Here is a 22,097-nt window from a genome sequence, read left to right as displayed (position 1 = left end):
TTAACTAGGGGGCAATCAGGGGGCTTTATGCGGTAGTATATGGGGGTCCCTGGCGCTATAAAAAGCTGCGGCGAACCTAAATACCTACCTGCCTAACTAGCGTCACCTGTGACACTAATACAGTGATCAGAAAAACGATCGCTTATTAGGCTGGGTTCACACTGGAGCGATGTGGGAACGCCACGAATGCGCGGCGGGTTCCCGCATCACATGCCTCCCGGCGGCAGTTCACACTGCCCTATGCGAACTGCTGGGAGTGTCAGTGAAATGTTAATGACACCCCCAGATCAGTTCGCATATCGCAGTGCGATCTGCAAACTCGGATTGCATGGTGTGAACACCCATGCGTTCCGATTCTGCTGCGGACCAAAAAAAGGGTCCCGTGCGAGTTTGCGGCGGGTGCGACACGAATTCAGCCATACTATCTGTATGGCTGAACTCGAATCGCACAGAGATCGGATGTTATTTGCACTGCAGTGCGGTGCGAATCACATCCGTTCTCATAAACCGCTGCAATGTGAACCCAGCCTTAGTGACACTGGCGACGGGGGGTGATCACGGGGTTAAACCTTTATTGGGGGGGTTAGGGGGGTACATTAGAACTAAAGGGGGCTAACCCTAACTGCCCTAACAGTTATTACAGTCACAAATGACACCAATGCAAAAAAAAAAAGCAATTGGTGTCACTGTGACTGGGGGGGCAGGGGTAATTGGGGGGTGATCGGGGGGTAAAGGGGGGGTGTGAGTGTGCCTGGCATGTTCTACTGTATGTGGGGTGTGTTGGTGCAACTCACCGAACCTCTCTCCTCGGTGCCGGAACGAAAAATACCGACACGGAGGAGAGAATACATCACTTCCTCTCCTGTGTTTACATTACAGGAGAGGAAGTGATGTCACGGAGGATTTCCATTCATCGAGAGCGATCGCGAGGGGGTGGCCATGAATGAATGGCCGCCCCCTCATCCCGGATCGCTCTCGAAGGAATGCCGACCGCCGCAGGCACGGGGGGGGGCCCGATCGGGCCCCCCACCCGCGGGCAGGCAGGGACTTATATATACGCCCATATGCCTGCCCGTGCCATTCTGCCGACGTATATCGTCGTGCGGCGGTCGGCAAGTGGTTAAAAGAAAGCTCTATTTGTGGGAAGAAAAGGACGCAAATTTCGTTTGGGTACAACATTGCATGACCGCGCAATTACCAGTTAAAGCAGCGCAGTGCCAAAGTGTAAAAAGACCTCTGGTCATTTACCAGCAAAATGGTCCGGTCTGAAAGTGGTTAAATGGTAGCAGACCTCCCTCCTGGCTGCAGCAACTGCTCCAACACCAACTCTCCTGAGCTATGCTCAGATCTGCCTTAAAATGAGTGTGTGCACCTGGACATACACACAATCTGCAGAACTTCTGGAAAGCCCAGACACAAGACTGAAGACTCCATCCCTCCCAATGCTCTTTGAAGTCTTCAAGTTTTCAGCCCCAATCCAGACTTACAAAATCCAGAGAAGACTTAAAGCATAGTTTTCTCTGCTCAACAATCTTCTCCTGGAACTTCTCAAAATGCCTCTTTGAGAGTCCTGTGTCCATTTTACACGTATTTTAACAGAGATAGGTGCTCTAACTCTCACAATACATATTGCATATCATTACTGGGATTTGGGGGTTTCATGCAACATAGCTTGCTTGCTATCCAGTATGTTCTTAAAGAGGTCAACTCTTAGTAATAGAGGTATTATACTCTGGTGGAAAGTGTCTCCAATCTCCTCTCCATTTTAGTGCCTCATCCTGTGTAATACTCTTCATCCTTCAACACCTTTTATGAATATTGGATGCCTGTAATCCCTTCTGTGTGCTGTGGCTTCACCCATCTGCCCCCTTAATCTACTGCTGTGTCCTATAATGATGTAAGGGTCAAAGTATGTATCCACAGCATGAGGCGGGGACACAGACATTCAAAATGTCAAACAAAGTTCAGTATCATATTTTTCTATTGCAGGGGATTGGCATCTTTAAAACACTTGACAGGGTCACCTTAATTTTAGATCTAACTATTTTGAGGACTTAAAGTCAGAAGTTTAAGAGAAACATTTTTTTTTTTTCATTCAGCTTTAACATTTAAGAAAACTAGTATGGGGTCAGATAGAAAGAGAGTTTTGTCATCCCCATTGTTTAATACACAAAGTGTAACTGGAGTCTTCCTATTTAACCCCCCCTGACGGTATTCCAGACTCGGGACTGCATCGCTGGATCCAGGAGGAGGTTTACTTACCTTCTCCCTCGGATCCAGCGTTGTCTCCCCGCTGTACGAGCGAGCCGTGTCTCGCTCGATCTATCACGGAGCTGATCTCCGTTCCCTGCGAGCGTTGCGACGCACGGGGACGGAGATCGGCGCCAAATTCAAAAAGTGAAACACACAGTATACATACAGTATAATGTAATCTTACAGATTACATTGCTGTATGTAAATATTTCACATCCCCTTTGTCCCTAGTGGTCTGCCCTGTGTCCTGCATGCAGTTTTATATAATAAAAACTGTTCTTTCTGCCTGGAAACTGGAGATTGTCCATAGCAACCAAACTGTCACTTTATATCAAAAATGGTTTTAGACCAGCTAGAAAACAGCGATAATAAATTGGAATCACTCGCAGAATTGAGCGATAGCGATTTGTGGGGAGATCCGTCATCAAATATTGAAAAGTAATGACAGTGACAATACTGCAACTGAGCAAATTTCAGTGTTTTTGATTTGATTACATTATTGAATAATTTTTATTATTGTTATATTATTATTTGGTACAATTATTTATAGTTATTTATTATATTATAATTTATGATTTCATTTTTCAAACTTTATTATACCCAGGATGTCTGCTAGACTCTGGTTTGGACAGATTTAAGAGAGTTATTCCTAAGAATTACAGGACTACAATATAAAACGCCATATTTTCATGCAAAATAATGGTACCGCTTTTAGCACCTAAAATCCAAAATAATCGTACCGCCAGGGAGGTTAAGGAGAGTGTGTCAGTTTGCAATGATGTCTATTCCAGAAACAACAACTGTTACAATTGAGGCTGTCTACAGCACAGCACACAGGAGTACACCGAGTCAGCAGTAAGGAACATCACAGCACTTTATGTTCCCCGTAGTCAGAAAAGGACATTGTGTTTTGTTTTTTTTATTAAATTTTTTTTTTTGTTTGTTTCATATCTGATGAAAGCAAGAAGACTCAGGAAGCATTTGTATGTGTGGTATGAGTGTGTTTGTGTGACCCTGCAGACATGGTCCCGAAAGAAGTTTATAAAAATTGTAGTCCAAGTAAACAAATAGTATTTAATGGTTTTAACAGATATTTTAAAAAAATGAAAGCTAGTAAATACATAGTTAATTTTAATGATAAGTTCACCTTATTATTTTTCGTGCATAAGCCCGCAAAGCACTGCACCTGAGATCAGTGGATCACAGGTGCAATGTCAGGCTCCTGTACTCTAGCTTTCTTTCCTGTACCTCTGTACAAGCTTTTAGTTTAAAATCTGGAGGAAGTGTCAATGAAAAAACAAGGCTGCACATCAGCACCCTCGTAGTTCATTGATAACTACAAGTTGTCTTCCCTGAGCGCTCCCAGCACAGTTACTGGCGACTAACAGAAAGCTTCTGATCGCAAGTAGCTTTCTGATCATGAAACCGCTGTGACAGCCAATCAGGATGGTCACATGATCATAAACCCTGCCCTGGCTTCTGGCATCTGAAACCCCTAAAGGGCCAAGAGGCACTGATGGCAAAGGGTTAAAGGCATCTCCAAAGCATGTAATATACCGTAATTAAGTAATGTATTTCCATTGTTGCCCTTGAAGTCACATAAAATGGGAAACTTTTTTTCCCACTGTACCTTATTTTTTAAAATTGTTTTTACATTGGTGCATATTCTCCATGATGTGCCTAGCTCCCTGTCCCCTCTGTTTGACAATCCCTTGCCTATTACACTTGAAAATGGACAGAATTGCTTTTTGAAATTCGATTCTCATTTAGACTTTAATGGGATTCATAATAAAGTTCATAATTGTTAGCCCACGTACACACGGTCAGAGATTTTGCCAACCAAATCCGTCGGATTTTGCCCGTCGGATTTAGTCCGATGGATTGTGTCCGAAACTGTTGCATACACACGGTCAGGCCAATTTGGCAAAAAATCCGATCTTTCAGAACGTGATGACGTAATTTCATTACGATGGGACTACATTCAGGCTAGTAGCCAATAGCTTTGATGTAGGAATTTGATCTGAGCATGCGTGGCACTTGGTCCGATCAAAATGCTCTACACATGATCGGATTAGGTCCGTCTGGCCCAGTTGGTCGGGAAATATTTCCAACATGTTGGAAAATTGGGTCGGACGGAGATTGGGACGGAATCAGTCCGATGCATACCACACACAGTCGGATTATCTGATGACACGGACCGATAAGACTCATTCCGACAGATTCTCCGACCGTGTGTACAAGGGCTTAGACTTTGGGTTTGACAAACAAACAGCCCAAACTAAATTATTCACATCTAGAACCTAGTCCTATGGCATGTTTATAGATAACACAATATTTTGAAAAGTGGTCAGTTATGCAAATTATATGAAAATACTCTAATCTTTATATGGAATATGAACCCATTATAGCAAATACATTAGGGTGACAAGCAAGTAATTTCTCATGACATTTCAAAACAAGTTTTTCAATCCAACATATCCAACATTCTAGTCTCATGTCTATTATATATCATAGATCAAAACTTTGTTAAGTGTGTTATACTTACAAATGTATGCTAATCTTATATAAAATAACAAAACCGGGTCTGTGCTGTCAATGCATTTTTCCATTTTGAAATACCACTTACTTTCGAGAATAGTATACCTTACATTTGGTGAAGTTACAAAGTTAACATGAAGAAAATTGTATAAGTGTTCTCTGAGATGACAAGAGCACCCTTTAATCAAACTGTTTTCTTCCTTTTCCCAGGATTGTTTCCTGCAGTTCTCAATCTTGCCTCTAATGCCATAATCACAGCAAATGCCACATGTGGTGAAAATGGACCTGAGATGTTTTGCAAGATGGTAGAGCACGTTCATGGACAACCTGCGAGGCATCCACAGTGCCGCACCTGTGACCAGACATCCCTTGATAAAAGCTGTAGGTGCTAAACAATATAATTGTTTACTATTTCTTAGTAAAGATAATGTGTATACTACTACTATATTGTAATACTGCATAGTAATCATGTCCCAAATACCAACAATCAATAAATTAACAATAAATTCAAAATGATGTGAAGTCTGTAACATATATATAAAAATATATGTTCACATAAAAAACTCAAAAAGAATATTCCACAACTACATGACCCCAAATTGATATTACATTACAGACACAGAGGCTTAACACATTATTATACCAAAATGTAAAAATGTACACATTGGCACATGAATCTGTATGTCCTTGTGTATCTTAAACAACTGGTCCTAAACCAAACCATCAAAAATTGTAGGTGTCATAATTGTGGAATATTCTTTTTGAGTTCTCATAGGAAATACAGTGCATCCGGAAAGTATTCACAGTGTTTCACTTTTTGTTATCTTACAGCCTTATTTCTAAATGGATTAAATAAATTCATTATTTTCATCAAAATTATACAAATAATATCCGATAATGACAATGTAAAAGAAGTTTCTTTGAAATGTTTGCATATTAATATAAAATAAAATCGCATGTACATAAGTATTCACAGCCTTTGCCATGACACTCAAAATTGAGCTCAGGTGCCTCCTGCTTCCACTGATCATCCTTGAGATGTTTCTACAACTTGATTGGAGTCAACCTGTGTAAAATTCAGTTGATTAGACATGATTTGGAAAGGCACACACCCGTCTATATAAGGTCCCACAGTTACCAGTGCATGTCAGAGCACGTACCAAGCCATGAAGTCCAAGGAAATGTCTGTAGACCTCCGAGACAGGATGGTATCAAAGCACAGATCTAGGGAAGGGTACTGAAATATTTCTACAGCATTGAATGTCCCAATGAGCACAGTGGCCTCCATAATCCATAAATTAAAGAAATTTGGAACCACTGAGACTCCTCCCAGAGCAGGCCACCTGCCCAAACTGAGCGATTGGGGGAGAAGGGGTTTAGTCAGGGAGGTGACCAAGAAGCAGAGCAGAGCTCCAGCATTTCTCTGTGGAGAGAGGAGAAACTTCTAGAAGAACAGAAATCTCGGCAACACTCCACCAATCAGGCCTGTATGGCATAGTGGCCAGATGGAAGCCACTCCTTAGCAAAAGGCACATGACAGCCCACCTGGAGTTTGCCAAAAGGCACCGGAAGGACTCTCAGACCATGAGAAACAAAATTCTCAGGTCTAATGAAACAAACGTTGAACTTTTTGACCTGAATGGCAAGCATCATGTCTGGAGGAACCAAGGCGCTGCTCATCACCTGGCCAATACCATCCCTACAGTGAATCATGGTGGTGGCAGCATCATGCTGTTGGGATGTTTTTAACAGCAGGAACTGGGAGACTAGTCAGGATCGAGGGAAAGATGAATGCAGCAATGTACAGAGACATCCTTGATGAAAACCTGCTCCAAAACGCTTTGGACCTGAGGCTCGGGCAAAGGTTCATCTTCCAACAGGACAACAACCCTAAGCACACAGCTAAGATAACAAAGAAAGGGCTATGGGACAACTCTGTGGATGTCCTTGAGTGGCCCAGCCAGAGCCAAGACTGGAACCCAATTGAACATTTCTGGAGAGATCTGACGCTCCCCATTAAACCTGAAGAATGGGGTAAACTGTCCAAAAATAGGTGTGCCAAGTTTGTAGCATCATGCTTAAAAAGGCTTGCGGCTGTAATTGGTGCCAAAGGTGCTTCAACAAGCACTGAGCAAAGGCTATGAATACTTACATTATGTAAATATGTTTTTTTTTGCTTTTTATTTTTAATACATTTCAAAGATTTCAAACAAACCTCTTTCATATTGTCAATATAAGGTATACGGTATTGTGTGTAGATTTTTTTTTAGGAAAATTATGAATTTAATCCATTTTGGAACAAGGCAGTAACATAACAAAATGTGGAAAAAGTGAAGTGATGTGAATACTTTCCGGATACAGAGTACACTATATTATCAAAAGTATTGGGATACCTTTACATGCACATGAACTTAAATGGCACCCCAGTCTTAGTGTTGAAGCTGTTATAGCTGCAGGGGTGGGCCAACTCAATATTGAACCCTACTGATTAAGACCGGGATGCCAATAAAGTTCATGTGCGTGTAAAGGCAGGTATCCCAATACGTTTCAATACTTTTGGTAATATGGCGCATGTTTTATATATATATATATATATATATATATATATATATATATATATATTTCCCCAAAGCCACAATTTTGTGTGGACTTTACTAGTACAAAGAGGACTTTACACATATAAAAGGTACAACATATTTATTACAAAATGTATTAAAAACACAGCTTTAAAACAATAGGCAAAGTCTTATACATTAAAAAAAGAAAACATGCATGCTATTAAAAAGTATCTGTGCCTATTATTTGTCCATGAGGTTAAAGCATTTCGCATCATTGATTTCTTCAGGACCTTACTTCCTTAGAGGCAAGGGTGAAAAGTCTAACTGAAAAATATATTCTCAAAAAATACATGTAGATTGTTTCATAATTTTACAGTGCTAAAAAAGGAGACAGATCTGTGCAACTCACACATGGTTTCTAAATCGCAGAGAATGGTAGTGGTATGGTGGCAGGCATCCTCAGGGCCGGACTTACCATTGGGCTTGACTGGGCTCAAGCCCATGGGCCCTGCCCAATAGGGGGCCCCGCCGAGATACATAGCCAAGTGTACTTGGCTCCGCTCCGCTCACAGTCACGCCCAGTTCCGCCCTATGATGGGCATAACACAGAGACTGGGCATGACTGTAAGCCGAGCTACTGTCAACTCCGCTCGGGACTGCGAGAGGACCCAAGAGCCGCCAAGATACAGAGGACTCTGTATCTCGGCGGCGCCAAGACTGCAATGAAAAGGCTGCAAATGACACTGGGGCAAGGCTGCAAATGACAAGGCTGCAATGACACTGAACAAGGCTGCAGATGGATAGGCAAGGCTGCAGATGGACACTGATAAGGCTGCATTGATGGGCATTTAAATACGTTTTTTCCTTAAAATTCCCTCTTAAACTTTGGGTGCGTGTTATACGCCAGCGCATGCTATACGTCCATAAATACGGTAATGTACAGAAGGTAGGGCCCGAAAGTGACTCAAGCCCAGGGGCCCCCACCACCCTAAGTCCTGCCTTGGGCATCCTAGGCCCTATTTTTATAATTACTATGTAGTATTACTATATCGATTTTTTACTGGAATATAAAGATGTGGATTTTTTTTTTTTATTTGGTTAGTTGTTTTATTTTTTCAATGTTGTGTCACCAGATATCCCTTGATAAAAGATGTAGGTGCTAAACAATATAATTGTTTGCTATTTTTTTTTTTTTTAGTATAGTAAGGATAATGCATTGGGATTGATTTACTAAAGAAGTAGAGCATGTTAACTTCCAAAGTAACATTTTACTCCGCAAAGGGAATTTTTGCTAATCATAGTCAAACAATGTGAAATTTCACTTTGCAGAGAATACCTATCATGTGCAAGGGAAATTAAGATAAAACATATTTTGCTTGCACATTATTGAATGATTGATGTTTGATTACAGCTTCACTTAATTCACTAAGCTAAAAAAAAAAGCAAAAGGAATTTTCACTTGAATGAGGTGAAATTGTGCTGACCAATCATGAACAAAAAAAAATGCATTTTTTTTACATTTTCTTTGCACATGATTGGGTATTTTTTACAAAGTAAAGTTGTACTTTTTCTCCTCCTTTATTAACATAAGTGAAGATTCACTCTGAAAGTGATATTCCAATTTTCAAATAAATCAGCCACATTATTTTTAATAATAATATGCTTTCAACTATGGCCAAGGGATGAAAACAATCTAGAAAGTAGAACATGAACAACCTAACTGGTTTTATGGCCTATGCCTCTTCTGTGTTCTGAGGTTACTGACATTGTCCCTGCTGACCATTTGATTGATTACCTTATGATATTACTTAATGAACACACCTCCTGTAAGGAGTGCAGCCTGCCATTAATCATCTTTCTGTAGCCAAGCACACTGGTTAGTAATTCTCCCACCAAGTCTCACTAACCAAAGCAGGCATGCACATAAGTAAAACCTGCTGCGTGCCTGCATATTGGCTGTTCCTAAAGTGTTTGTCATCTGTTAAGAACTGATTTAACATTTTGAACATTATGTTTCCATAAGCTGTTTATTATTTAATTGACTATGGTATATGAAATCACAAATGATAACCACAGTGCATCAACATTCTTATAAGTAAAATTGAATAATCTTTTATCATATACTGTATATTTGTTCACAGTCTCTCTGCAATTTTAAATCTATCAGTCAACAGCCAAGATGATAAATTGACTGTTGCATATAGATGCTACAGGAAAGTAAAAAGAAATGTATTCTAACAAATAGTAGGATTCGATGTTATATGAGCTGGTGATTCCTTCTACAGTGTTAGCCCTTGTACACATGGTCGGACATTCTGACAACCAAATCCGTTGGATTTTGTCCGAAACTGTTGCATACACATGGTTGGACAAAGTTGTCGGAAAATCCGATTGTACATAACGTGATGACTAGGGATGAGCCGAATACCCCCCGGTTCGGTTCACACCTGAACATTCGAACGGACCCCAAATTCGTACGAACGTTAGAACACCATTGAAGTCTATGGGACTCGAACGTTCGAAATTAAAAGTGCTAATTTTAACGGCTAATATGCAAGATACTGTCCTAAAAAGGGTTTGGGGACCTGGCTCCTGCCCCAGGGGACATGGGTCAATGCAAAAAAAAGTTTTAAAAACGGCCGTTTTGGCGGGAGCACTGATTTTAATGACGATTAAAGTGGAAAAAAAAGTGAAATATTCCTTTAAATATGGTGCCTGGGAGGTGTCTGTAGTATGCCTGTGAAGTGCCACATGTTTCCCGTGTTTAGAACAGTCCCTGCACAAAATGACATTTAACGGAAATAATGTCATTTAAAGCTGCTTGCGGTTTTAATGTTATATCTGGTTCCTGCAATATGGTTGAAAATCATTGAGAAAAATGGCATGGGTAGCCCTCCCTGCCCATTACCAACCTATTTGGGTCTTGTACGCATATTAAGGGAACCCTGTACCCATATTAAAAAAAGGAAATGCGTGTGGCACCCAGGCCCTATATACTCAGAACAGCAGTATACAGGCGGTGCAAACAAGACAGGGACTGTGTAGGTTTGTTGTGTTAAGTTGAATCTGTTTGTAATTTTCAACTGGTACATTTTTAAAGTGTAGCTCCAGTCAAAAGAACTATTTTTAAGCTTTTTGGAAAACATAGGGAAGGGTTATCACCCCTGTATAATTTGTTTTGTCGTCCATCTTTTTTCATCTCACTTGCTGTTGTCTCCTTCCGTTTGCAAGTAGGAGATGTTTGTAAATTGGATGTTTGAAAGTAGGGGCCTGCCCTATATGCTCTGCACAAATGGCGGAACAAGGTGTTGGTTTTGCCACAACATTGTAAGCCCTCAAAGTGACTCTTGGTGGGCGCTGGAGCGCCCTGCTGTGAACGATTATATCAAGAATTGTAATTACATGCCATTGTTGAACAGTGGTAGAAAAATTGACCTTTGGTGGTTGTGGTGCTGGTGCCACAACACTATAAGTCCTCACCGTTACTCTGGGTGGGCACAGGAAGGGGCCCTCCTGTGAAATATTATATCAAGAATTGTAATTACATGTCCCTGTTAAACAGGGGCAGAAAAATGTGGCCTTAGGCACTGGTGCTGGTGCCACCACACTGCAACCTCTGCTATATACTCTAGTTTTATTGCAGGAATTAGCCCTGCTGCAAAGCATTGCATCAAAAATTGTACTTAAACGCCCCTGTTAAACAGGGGCAGAAAAATTGGGCCTTAGGCACTGGTGCTGGTGCCACCACACTGCAACCTCTGCCATATACTCTAGTTTTATTGCAGGAATTAGCCCTGCTGCAAAGCATTGCATCAAAAATTGTAATTAAACGCCCCTGTTAAACAGGGGCATAAAAATTGGGCCTTAGGCACTGGTGCTGGTGCCACCACACTGCAACCTCTTCCATATACTCTAGTTTTATTGCAGGAATTAGCCCTGCTGCAAAGCATTGCATCAAAAATTGTACTTAAACGCCCCTGTTAAACAGGGGCAGAAAAATTGGGCCTTAGGCACTGGTGCTGGTGCCACCACACTGCAACCTCTGCCATATACTCTAGTTTTATTGCAGGAATTAGCCCTGCTGCAAAGCATTGCATCAAAAATTGTAATTAAACGCCCCTGTTAAACAGGGGCATAAAAATTGGGCCTTAGGCACTGGTGCTGGTGCCACCACACTGCAACCCCTTCCATATACTCTAGTTTTATTGCAGGAATTAGCCCTGCTGCAAAGCATTGCATCAAAAATTGTAATTAAATGCCCCTGTTAAACAGGGGCAGAAAAATTGGGCCTTAGGCACTGGCGAAAGAACGCTGGATGCAGGACAGGCCAGTAGCTCAATTGCATACTGTGCAAGCTCTGGCCAGTGATCCATCCTCAAGACCCAGTAAGCCAGAGGATTTTCGGTGGGAAAGGTGTCCAAGTCTGACCTTGCCCCTAGGTATTCCTGCACCATGTAAATCAGACGCTGGCGATGGGTGCTGGAACCGATCATACCTTGGGGCTGCGGACTAAAAAATTGTCTGAAAGCATCAGTCAGAGGGCCACCTTCTCCACCGCTCCTTCTGACCGATGCCTCAGCAACACGTTGTCCAGGACCAGGAGTTTGTAACCTCCCAGTCTCTGGGAACGCGTTGCACAGACCTTTCTGCAAGGCCTCCCGGAGATGTCTCATCCTCTGCTCCCTCTGCGATGGCAAGATAAGGTCGGCAACCTTACCCTTGTACCGTGGATCAAGGAGAGTGGCCAGCCAGTAATGGTCCCTCTCCTTGATCCGAAGAATACGAGGATCCTTCCGCAGGTTTTGCAGGATCAGGGAGGCCATGCAGCGTAGGTTAGCTGAGGCATTCGGTCCGGAGTCCTCTGGGTCACTAAGGACAACATGATCCGCAGCTACCTCCTCCCAGCCACGTACAAGTCCACGTGTTTCTTGGGACTGTAAATCATCCCTACAAGACTGCTGCTACTGCTGCTGCTGATGCTGAGTGCCAGCCTCCACCTCCATGCTGACACAATCATCCTCCTCATCCTCTTCCTGTGTGATGGGTGGCACAGCAGGAACACTGTCTGGATAAAGGAGGCCTTGAGAGGCAAGGAAGTCCTCCTCTTCCTGCCTCTGTTCTGCCTCAAGTGCCCTGTCCATTATTCCACACAGCGTATGCTCCAAGAGGTGGACAAGAGGTACAGTGTCACTGATGCATGCACTGTCACTGCTCACCATCCTTGTGGCCTCCTCAAACGGTGACAGGACAGTGCATGCATCCCTGATCATGCCCCACTGGCGTGGTGAGAAAAAACCGAGCTCCCCTGACCCTGTCCTGGTGCCGTAGTCGCACAGGTACTCATTGATGGCCCTCTGCTGTGCAGCCGCTGCAGCATGGCCAACGTTGAGTTCCATCTGGTGGGCATGTCACATATAAGGCGGTTCTTGGGCAGGTTCAACTCCTTTTGGAGCTCAGCCAGCCAAGCACAGGCATTAAATGATCGGTGGAAATGCACACAGACTTTCCCGGCCTGCTTCAGGACATCCTGTAAGCCGGGGTACCTGCCCAAGAACCGCTGCACCACCAGGTTAAGGACGTGAGCTACACAGGGCACATGGGTCAGTTGTCCCTGTTGGAGGGCGGAGAGGAGGTTGGTGCCATTGTCACAAACCACCATTCCTGGCTTAAGCTGGCGTGGCGTCAACCACCTCTCGGCCTGCCCCTGCAGAGCTGACAAAACATCCGCCCCAGTGTGGCTCCTGTCCCCCGAACAAACCAGCGCAAGCACGGCATGGCATCGTTTTGCCTGTGTACTTGCGTAGCCCCTGGAACGCCTACGAAGCACCGCTGGTTCTGAGGACAGAGCACTGGAAGAGGCCATGGCGGAAGAAGAAGAGGAGGGGGTGGAGGAGAGAGGTGTGTCACAACCAATAGTAGCATTTTGGAGGCGTGGTGGCGGAACAACCTCCGACACTACTGCACCTTGTCCTGCATCCTTCCCAGCTGCCAGAAGAGTGACCCAATGGGCCGTGAAAGACAGGTAACGTCCCTGTCCATGCCTGCTGGACCATGAGTCAGTGGTAATATGCACCTTACCGCTGACCGCCCTGTCCAGCGAGGCAAGGACATTGCCTTCCACATGCCGGTAGAGAGTCGGAATCGCCTTCCGTGAGAAAAAATGGCGTTTGGGGACCTGCCACTGAGGAACCGCACATTGTACAAACTCACGGAAGGGGGCCGAGTCTACCAACTGAAAAGGCAGCAGTTGAAGTGCTAGCAATTTAGCCAAGCTAGCATTCAACCGCTGGGCATGTGGATGGCTGGGAGTGAACTTCTTTCACCGGTCCAGCAGCTGGGGCAGGGACATTTGCCTGCTATAATCGGACATGGGTGTACCGCTAGCAGAGTTCCCGGAAGCACTTGGCTGTGACACACCTAATTCTACACCTTCATTCCTCTCAGAGCAGGTTTCAGAGAGGACTGAAGGTCTAGTGGGGTTGGAGATGCCAGCTGATGAGGAGCAAGGAGAGGTCCGCTTTGTTCTTTGGTGTGGGTCTTTGAGGTACGCTTGCCAATGAGCTGCATGGCAGGTCAACATATGTCTGGTCAAGCATGTGGTGCCCAAGCGGCTGATGTTTTGGCCACGCGAGATACGCTTGAGACATATGTTGCAAATAGCAGCGGTGCGATCTGATGCACTCGTCTCAAAAAAGGCCCACACCAAAGAACTTTTAGAATAACGCGCAGAGGCAGTGCCCTGCACAGGCGGAGCTCTGCGGTGTGATTCAGGCGGTGTGCTGCCCCTAAGCTGGCCCCCGGAGGGCATTCTGCCTTGTTGGACATGTGCCTCCTCCTCCTCCTCCTCCTCTCTCCTTCCAGGCACCCATGTGGAGTCAGTGCCCTCATCATCCCCTCCCTCTTCATCGCTGTAGCAAACCTGGCAGTATGCTGAAGCTTGTGGAACATGACTGCCAGATTGCTGTCCTTCTTGAGCATCCCCTCTCTCTGCGCTCACGCTACTGCCTTCCTCTAGCTGAGTGTCATCATCAGAGCCCACAAAACACTGGGCATCCTCCTGGAGCATGTACCCAACACTGTGCTCAAAGAGTTCAGGAGACTCCTCAGGAGGACGTGGTGGGTCTAGGTAAGGAGTCACTGATGATGACATTGACAGGAGGGAAGACGATGCGTTGGCAGCTGCTTTGCTAGTACCCTGAGACTGGGTGAGAGAGGATGAGGAGGATGAAGAGGGCTTGGTCATCCACTCTACCAAGTCGTTGGCATGTTGCGGCTCAACATGTCCAGCTGCCGAAAAGAAGGACAAGCGTGTGCCATGGCCACGTGCTGATGACAATGCACCGCGTCCACGACCAGCACTGTTGTCTCTAGACACAGAGCCTGCTTGCCCTCTTTTATTGACTCACGCCTGTCTGCCTCTCCTTGCTGGCCTTCCAGACATGGTAATGGCCTGAAGGGAGTTGGGTAAAAAAGCAGTTGGGTAGTGTATATTGTGCTAGAGGCACACAACACCCACTAACTCCTGCAGATGCCTTTATTATAGAACACCAGAGATAAAGGGGTATATACAGATGTATACTGTGCTGTGCTGGAGGCACACACAACTTCCAATAACTCCTGCAGATGGCAAGTGGTCTCAAATAGAGAAGAGCTATGTAGGTGGATATAGCGGTATGTACTGGGTACAGAGCACGCAGACAGCACGCACTAGCTCCTAACACTACTGACTGCAAGCTCTATTATAAAAGATAGATCACTAGCTATATAGGTGAGGTGAATATAGCGGTATATACTGTGGTCAGGGCACGCAGACAACAACCACTACATAACAGCAAGATCGAAAATCGTCCGAAAACGATCGGTGTGTACTGTGTTGAAGGTACACAGAACACCCACTGCTTCAGACGCCAACACACTACACAAGGCCGCCACGCTGGCGTGCACTACACAGCCTGAGCTATGATTGGCCACAGGCATCCTGCCTGTGGCCAATCATGGCTCTCCTCGCTGCTGGCGCTGCGATTGGCTAAGCATGCGGGGTCACAGTGCATGCTTGGCCAATCATGAGCCAGCAATGCACTGCGCCATCGCAGTGCATTGTGGGCCATGAGCGCCACACGAATTTGGCGCGAACGGACCAAAATGTTCGGACTTCGCCGAACGGACGAACAGCCGATGTTCGAGTCGAACACGAAGCTCATCCCTAGTGATGACGTTATTTCATTACGATGGGACTACGTTCAGGCTAGTAGCCAATAGCTTTGGTCTAGGAATTTGATCTGAGCATGTGTGGCACTTTGTCTGTCGGAGTAGGCTACACATGATCGGAGTATGTCCGATCGGAGCAGTTTGTCAGAAAATATTTCCAGCAAGTTGGAAAATTTGGTCCGACTGATATTCCGACGGAAACAGTCTGATGCATACCACACATAGTCGGAATATCCGACAAACCGCTCCGATCGGACACATTCCGACGGAATCTCCGACCGTGTGTACTAGGGCTAACAGTTAAAGAGGACCTGTATTGCAGAATGTTTGACCCAAAAAGGCCAGCAGAGGGCAAAAACTAGTCATAAGTATTTTGGATACACTTTGAAAGGCTGCACTCCAAAAAAGTACCACTTTATTAATGTCCATATAAAATAATATATACAGACAAAGAAAAGCACAGAGGTGTATAGAATAGTCAATGTGTTTCGTGCTATTTTAGTGCTTACCGTATATACTCGAGTATAGGCCGACCCGAATATAAGCCGAGGCCCCCAATTTACCCCCAAAAAAACTGGCAAACTTATTGACTCGTGTATAAGCCGAGGGTGAGACATGCCTGTCCATCCCTGTGTGTGTGTCCGTCCATCCCTGTGTGTCCGTCCATCCCTGTGTGTCCGTCCATCCCTGTGTGTCCGTCCATCCATCCCTGTGTGTGTGTGTGTCCATCCATCCATCCATCCCTGTGTGTGTGTGTCTCCATCCATCCATCCATCCATCCCTGTGTGTGTCTCCATCCATCCATCCATCCATCCCTGTGTGTGTGTGTGTCTCCATCCATCCATCCATCCATCCCTGTGTGTGTCTCCATCCGTGTGTGTGTGTGTGTGTGTGTGTGTGTGTGTGTGTGTGTGTGTCCAGCCTACCTTTGTCCCGAGCCTCCGTCCCGTGCCTTGCCTCCTTGCCTCCGTCCCGTGCCGTGACTTGCCTCCTTGCATCCGTCCCGTGTCGTGCCGTGCCTTGCCGCCGCCGTCCCGTCCCGTGCCGTGCCTTCCCTTGCCTCCGTCCCGTGCCCTCTTCGTCGGCGGCCATTGTAAAGTTCAAAAGCTGCGCCGCCGCCTTCGCCTGTGATAGGCGGAACACTGAATTTCCCAGCAGCCTGTGTTCCGCCTATCACAGACGTCGTATCATCCTCGTCCGTAGTACGAGGATGATACGATGTCCGTGATAGGCGGAACACAGGCTGCTGGGAAATTCAGTGTTCCGCCTATCACAGGCGAAGGCGGAGCCGGAGGCGCGGCTTTTGAATAGAATGGCCGCTGTCTGTCTGCTCGACACGCTGATCGAGCGGGCAGACAGCGATGACTCGAGTATAAGCCGAGGGGGGCACTTTCAGCCTCAAAAAAGAGGCTGAAAATCTCGGCTTATACTCGAGTATATACGGTACTCGTGACTGGAGGGTGGAACTGAATGAAAATGTAAAGTCTGTAACATGTATATAAAAATATATGTTCATGTGAGAACTAAAAAAAGAAAAAAAACTCCACAATTACATGACCCCAAATGTATATTTATATACAGACAGAAAGGCTTAACACAGAATATGGAAATAGGTGTATATACTTCATGCCAAATAAATATAATATAAAATGTGAATGTTAAATTAAGCTGCTCCCCTAATTTGATAAATAGTAATCAAAAACAATTGAGTGATGTGTATAGGGCGCTAGATAGTGACTACTAATTAACATAAAAACATGGTGTCAACTATCATACAATAATCATGCATGTAAAACCAATAAAGTGAAAAAAAAAACAATAATAGGAATGAAAAAGCCAATTCAATCGATCAAGTGCATTGTGGCCAACGTTGATATATAAAGTGCAAAAAATGATAGAACACAGTTCTATCATAAACAAAATAAAATCTTCTGTGTAGGCAATTTTCTAAAGAAGTAGTGAGAAGTCCTTCACCAAAGATAATATACAGGACACCCAATGTGTGCTGTATATTAAATCTGCTTACCAGATGTAATTGACTTATTTTGTTACAAAGAAAGTCAAAAGACGCTTTTGCAGGGTAGCGCCTGCTCACATAGATGGACTGGAGATGTATACGACAAACTTTCTCCCTGGGGTTTAGGCTTGGAATATATGGAAAATAGCAGAGAGATCCATAGCATAATACAATTTATTTAATAAAGCTAAAAACATAAAAAGAACCAAGAAGACGCTTACAATTAGGGGTTCCTACCCGGCACTGGGGCTGCTAGCTCATCTGTGGTGAGACTATGCATGGTCACCAGGTATCCACCTCCGTGGTCGGCGTACGTTCCACCAGCCTGCGGTGACAACCAGGGAAGCCGGATGTGGCTTCCACGTAGGTATCATGATTACGTCTTCAGGAAGCATACCTTGGTCATTAGGATACACATTATTTATAGTCTAAAAAAACACAAGATTGGGGGCGTGGTAATTTAAAAAGGAAGACTCATTTTGCGCAGCCGCAGTGCCAGTTCACATTACTTTGCAGCTAGTAACCCTTATGCCGCGTACACATGATCAAACAAGCGGGTGGAAAAGTCCAGCAAACTGAAGTCCGCCAGACAATCCCCCCGTGTGTAGCCTCCGGCATACTTTTTTGACCCGAAAGTACGGCGGACTTAGAAAGTAGTTTTGCACTCCAATCATACCACCGGACTCGCATTTCGGCGGACAATCCGGCCGTGTGTGTGCCAGTCCGTCGTACTTTTGAAATGAACGGACTTTTCCCGCCCGGAGAAAAGTCCGCTCATTTCGAGCGGGACTCCAGGTAGGCGGGGCCCGCGAAGGAGACGCCGCTGGCCCCGCCACCTGGTATGGACTTAAAAGGGCAACCCCAACGCCGAAAAAAAACGGCGTGGGGTCCCCCCTAAGTCCACAACAGACCCTTGTCCGAGCACACTACCCGGCTGGCCAGGAAAGGAGGGGCGAGGGAGCGCCCCCCCCTCCTGAGCCGTACCAGGCCGCGTGCCCTCAACATGGGGGGTGCCTTGGGAAAGGGGGGGCCGTTGGTTGTCAGGGTCTGCGGGGAATCCGGGAGCCCCCTTTAATAAGGGGGCCCCCGGATAACCAGCCCCCCACGATAAGCGATAAGCCCCCCGCCCGCAGACCCCAACAACCAACGGCCAGGGTTGTCGGGAAGAGGCCCTTGTCCTCATCAACATGGGGACAAGGTGCTTTGGGGTGGGGGGGCCGCGCAGCCCCCCTTCTCCAAGGCACCCCCCTATGTTGAGGGCACGCGGCCTGCTACGGCTCAGGAGGCGGGGGCGCTCGCTCGCCCCTCCTTTTCTGGCTGGCCAGGTAGCGTGCTTGGACAAGGGTCTGTTGTGGACTTAGGGGGGATCCCCACGCGATTTTTTTCGGCGTTGGGGTTGCCCTTTTAAGTCCATACCAAGTGGCGGGGCCAGCGGCGTCTCCTTCGCCCCGCCTACCTGGAGACGCGCTCGAAATGAGCGGACTTTCCTCCGTGTGTGTGGGCGAGTCCGTTCATTTCAAAAGTAGGGCGGATAGTACGGCGGACTTAGTACGCCGTATTAGTCCGCTGAAAAAGTGCCGTGTGTGGGCAAGTAGCCCGTTCGGAAAGTCCGACGGACAGTCTGGCGGGAAGTCCGCCAGACTAAGTCCGTCGGACAGACGGCTACGTGTGTACGCGGCTTTACACACACAACATTGGGAATAAATCATAGCAGTCAATCATAAATCAAGATTTGATGGAAAATAGCAAAAGCTTAGTACCAGAAAATAAATATCTCTGCAGAAATGACAAGATACCTAAAAATACAACATCAAAGGATGTATATAAACAAAAACAAGGAAAAAAGGATGAAGAAAAAGGAATACACACATGATGATGATTCAATCATTTGTCAAAAAGCTATTTAGATTGAATTCTATGTTCATCCCCAGAGGCTGCATAGTGCGAAATTTATACAGCCAATGGGCTTCATTTTGCGAGATGGCTCTCTTCATGTGTGTACCCCTCCAATGTTTGAATATTTTGTCGATACCATAGAAGGTTAAAAGAGTCAGATCACTGTTGTGCAAAGATTTAAAGTGTCTAGAGAAACTATGGTTAATGAAACCTTTCTTAATGTTTGCAAGATGCTCATTCATTCTAACCCTTAACTGGCATGTGGTTCTACCCATATAATGTAGGGAACACAGACACTCCAAAGCATAAGTCACGTGATCCGAATAACACATGATAAGAGGTTTTATTTTGAATTCTCATTTGGTAACTGATGATTGGAAGTGAGAGATCTTTTTATTTGTGCCTGGTTTTTTGGTTGTTTTACAGACCTTACATCTGGTCCAGTGATGAAAATCTGTCTGTGGAAGCCTGATATACTAGTTGTTGCAGATTAGCACTTTGCCTGGTAACTGGATAGGCCATCCCAAATTGTGCACCTAGGGTTGCTTCATGGGGGCAGGTATGCCTTGAGCGGCTCTGGAAGTAGAGAGGAAGGTCAAGGAGCATCTGGTATCTGCATTAGAGCACTGATTTGCCATATGGGTGGAGGACTGGCCAAGGGAGCAGAGTGGGGATCGCAAACCCGCAAAGTTGCCACAGAACACCTTGGTGTCCATGATGCTCTAATTCATGCTGGCTTGGAACTGGGCAAGTTTGGCTGCGGCTTTGGCTGTGAACAATTGGTGGTAGTCCTAGAACGCAGAACCTTACTTGTACCCCAAGTCAACCACAGCACGGAGGTACAAGTCCAGCTCTTCCCTCTTGCTGAGGTTGGTCAAGCACACAACGTCCCTAAACATGTGGAAGGCCAGCACAAACTCGGTGATGTGAGAGTGTGACCCCTGTGTTACACAGGTGACATGTGCCCTGATAGAAAAAGGTCTTGGTTGTGTCTGAGTCTACTCAGATGACTGGGAACCTGTAAAAGATAACATGGAGGTCCAGGTTTAACCTGGTGTAAAGGAGACCTCTAACCCGCCCCCTCCCCTTTAAATTTGACAAACTCCCCGGGTAAAAATGTACACAAACCACAGGGTATATGTACGTATATAGCCTGTGAGAAAAATGGCCAAACTTGTGCAGGATAGAACAACCTGGCCTCACTGACCTATGGAGAAGATATACATGAAATGTGAGTGGCAGGAATGTGTGCCACTGGAGATGTGCTTGCAATGTATGTTGCAAGAAATTAGCCTCAAAGGAAGGCAAAAACAAGCAGTAAATAAAAAAGGGACATGTGTAGGGATAACCAAGGCCACGCTGACCGAGTAGCGTGAATGAATGTCGTGACTAGAAAATGAGGCATGCCGATTTATGTTGGCGTTTTGGGACCTGGGAAAAGGCATGCATTTTGAGTGAGTGAGAATGGGTGATAATGAGTGGGGCAAATGGCGATTGAGAGCTTATGGCAGGAACCTAGAGGGGGAGGCCATGCTGCAGAAGCTCGTGATGCCTGTGCATTGGTAAATAAGTAGCATGAGTGGCAAGAACCTTGAGGGGGAGGCTGTGCTGTGGAAGCTCATGGTGCCTGTTTAAGAACATTTGTTTAGCCATAAATTAGAATCGCTGTGCCGCCAGTGAGACCAATATTCGAATGGGCAGGTGTGGAGTTTGTGCAGGGTAAACTTGTTAATTGCTGCGTGGCCTATGCACTGAGTTGTAAGTCATGTAATGGTCACGGCCCTGCGAGGGCGCCAGTGTGTAACTGGGAATAACTAACCATGTGTATGAAATGGTGGCTATGAATTAGCAATGCCTGTGCCAAGTGAAGTCGGACAATGGCCGAACAACAACTTGGAGGCTTGCAAAACTAGGAGGAAGTTGCATGTGGGTATGATAAATGAGCAACAGGGATATGGACCCTATGAATCAGTGGTACCCCTGCCGGGTTATGTCAGACGACGGCTGAACGACAACTCTGAGGTTTACAAATCTATGAATAAGTTGTATGTTGGTATGATGGTAGAGCAACAGCGCTATGGACCCTACGAATAAGTGGTGCCTGTGGCGGGAGATGTCGGACAGTGATCGAACGGAAACTCTGAGGCGTTTTTGAAACTACAAATTAATTGCATGTTTGTATGACAAATGAGTGACAAGTCTATGGAACCTGCAAAACAGTGATGCCTGTGCCGGGTGATGTCAGACGACGGCCGACGACAACTTCACAAAATGACTAATAATTTGTACATTTGTGGGATGAATGGGTAAGAAGATTATCGACCTGTGAATTGGTGATGCCTGCACCGAGTGATGTCGGGCAATGGCCGACGGCAACTCAGAGCCTTGCGAACTATAAATGAGTCATACATTTGCGCGACGGGTGAAACATGAAGCTGAGGGAACCTACAAAACTGCAAAGCCTGAGCCGAGACAATGACGGGAGACAACGACTTGGGGCTTGCGAAATTTATCAATGAACTAACTGACGGGGTAGGAACCAAAAAAAATCGCAACATCACATATGGTACGAAAAAGGGGGTTTGAATCCTACCTGCGTCAGCGAGCGAGAAGCCGACGAAGACCAC

The 22,097-nt window shown here is 45.5% G+C and overlaps 1 protein-coding gene across 6 annotated transcripts in view; it reads left to right on the top strand.

The window, feature by feature from the left end:
- Window positions 1-22,097, top strand: part of LAMA2 (laminin subunit alpha 2) — a 1,237,914-nt gene that overhangs the window by 171,025 nt on the left and 1,044,792 nt on the right. For all 6 annotated transcript variants that reach the window (XM_077486899.1, XM_077486900.1, XM_077486895.1 and 3 more), the window contains exon 2: window positions 5,002-5,172. In XM_077486899.1, coding sequence (XP_077343025.1) covers window positions 5,002-5,172 — 171 coding nt within the window. The remainder of the gene's footprint in view (window positions 1-5,001; window positions 5,173-22,097) is intronic.

Source organism: Lithobates pipiens, unplaced genomic scaffold, assembly GCF_037356315.1.
Source record: "Lithobates pipiens isolate NorthernLeopardFrog02 unplaced genomic scaffold, aLitPip1_a1.2 Scaffold_18, whole genome shotgun sequence".
In the NCBI taxonomy this organism is placed as follows: Eukaryota; Metazoa; Chordata; class Amphibia; order Anura; family Ranidae; genus Lithobates; species Lithobates pipiens.
This window is presented reverse-complemented; position numbering and strand designations above follow the sequence as displayed.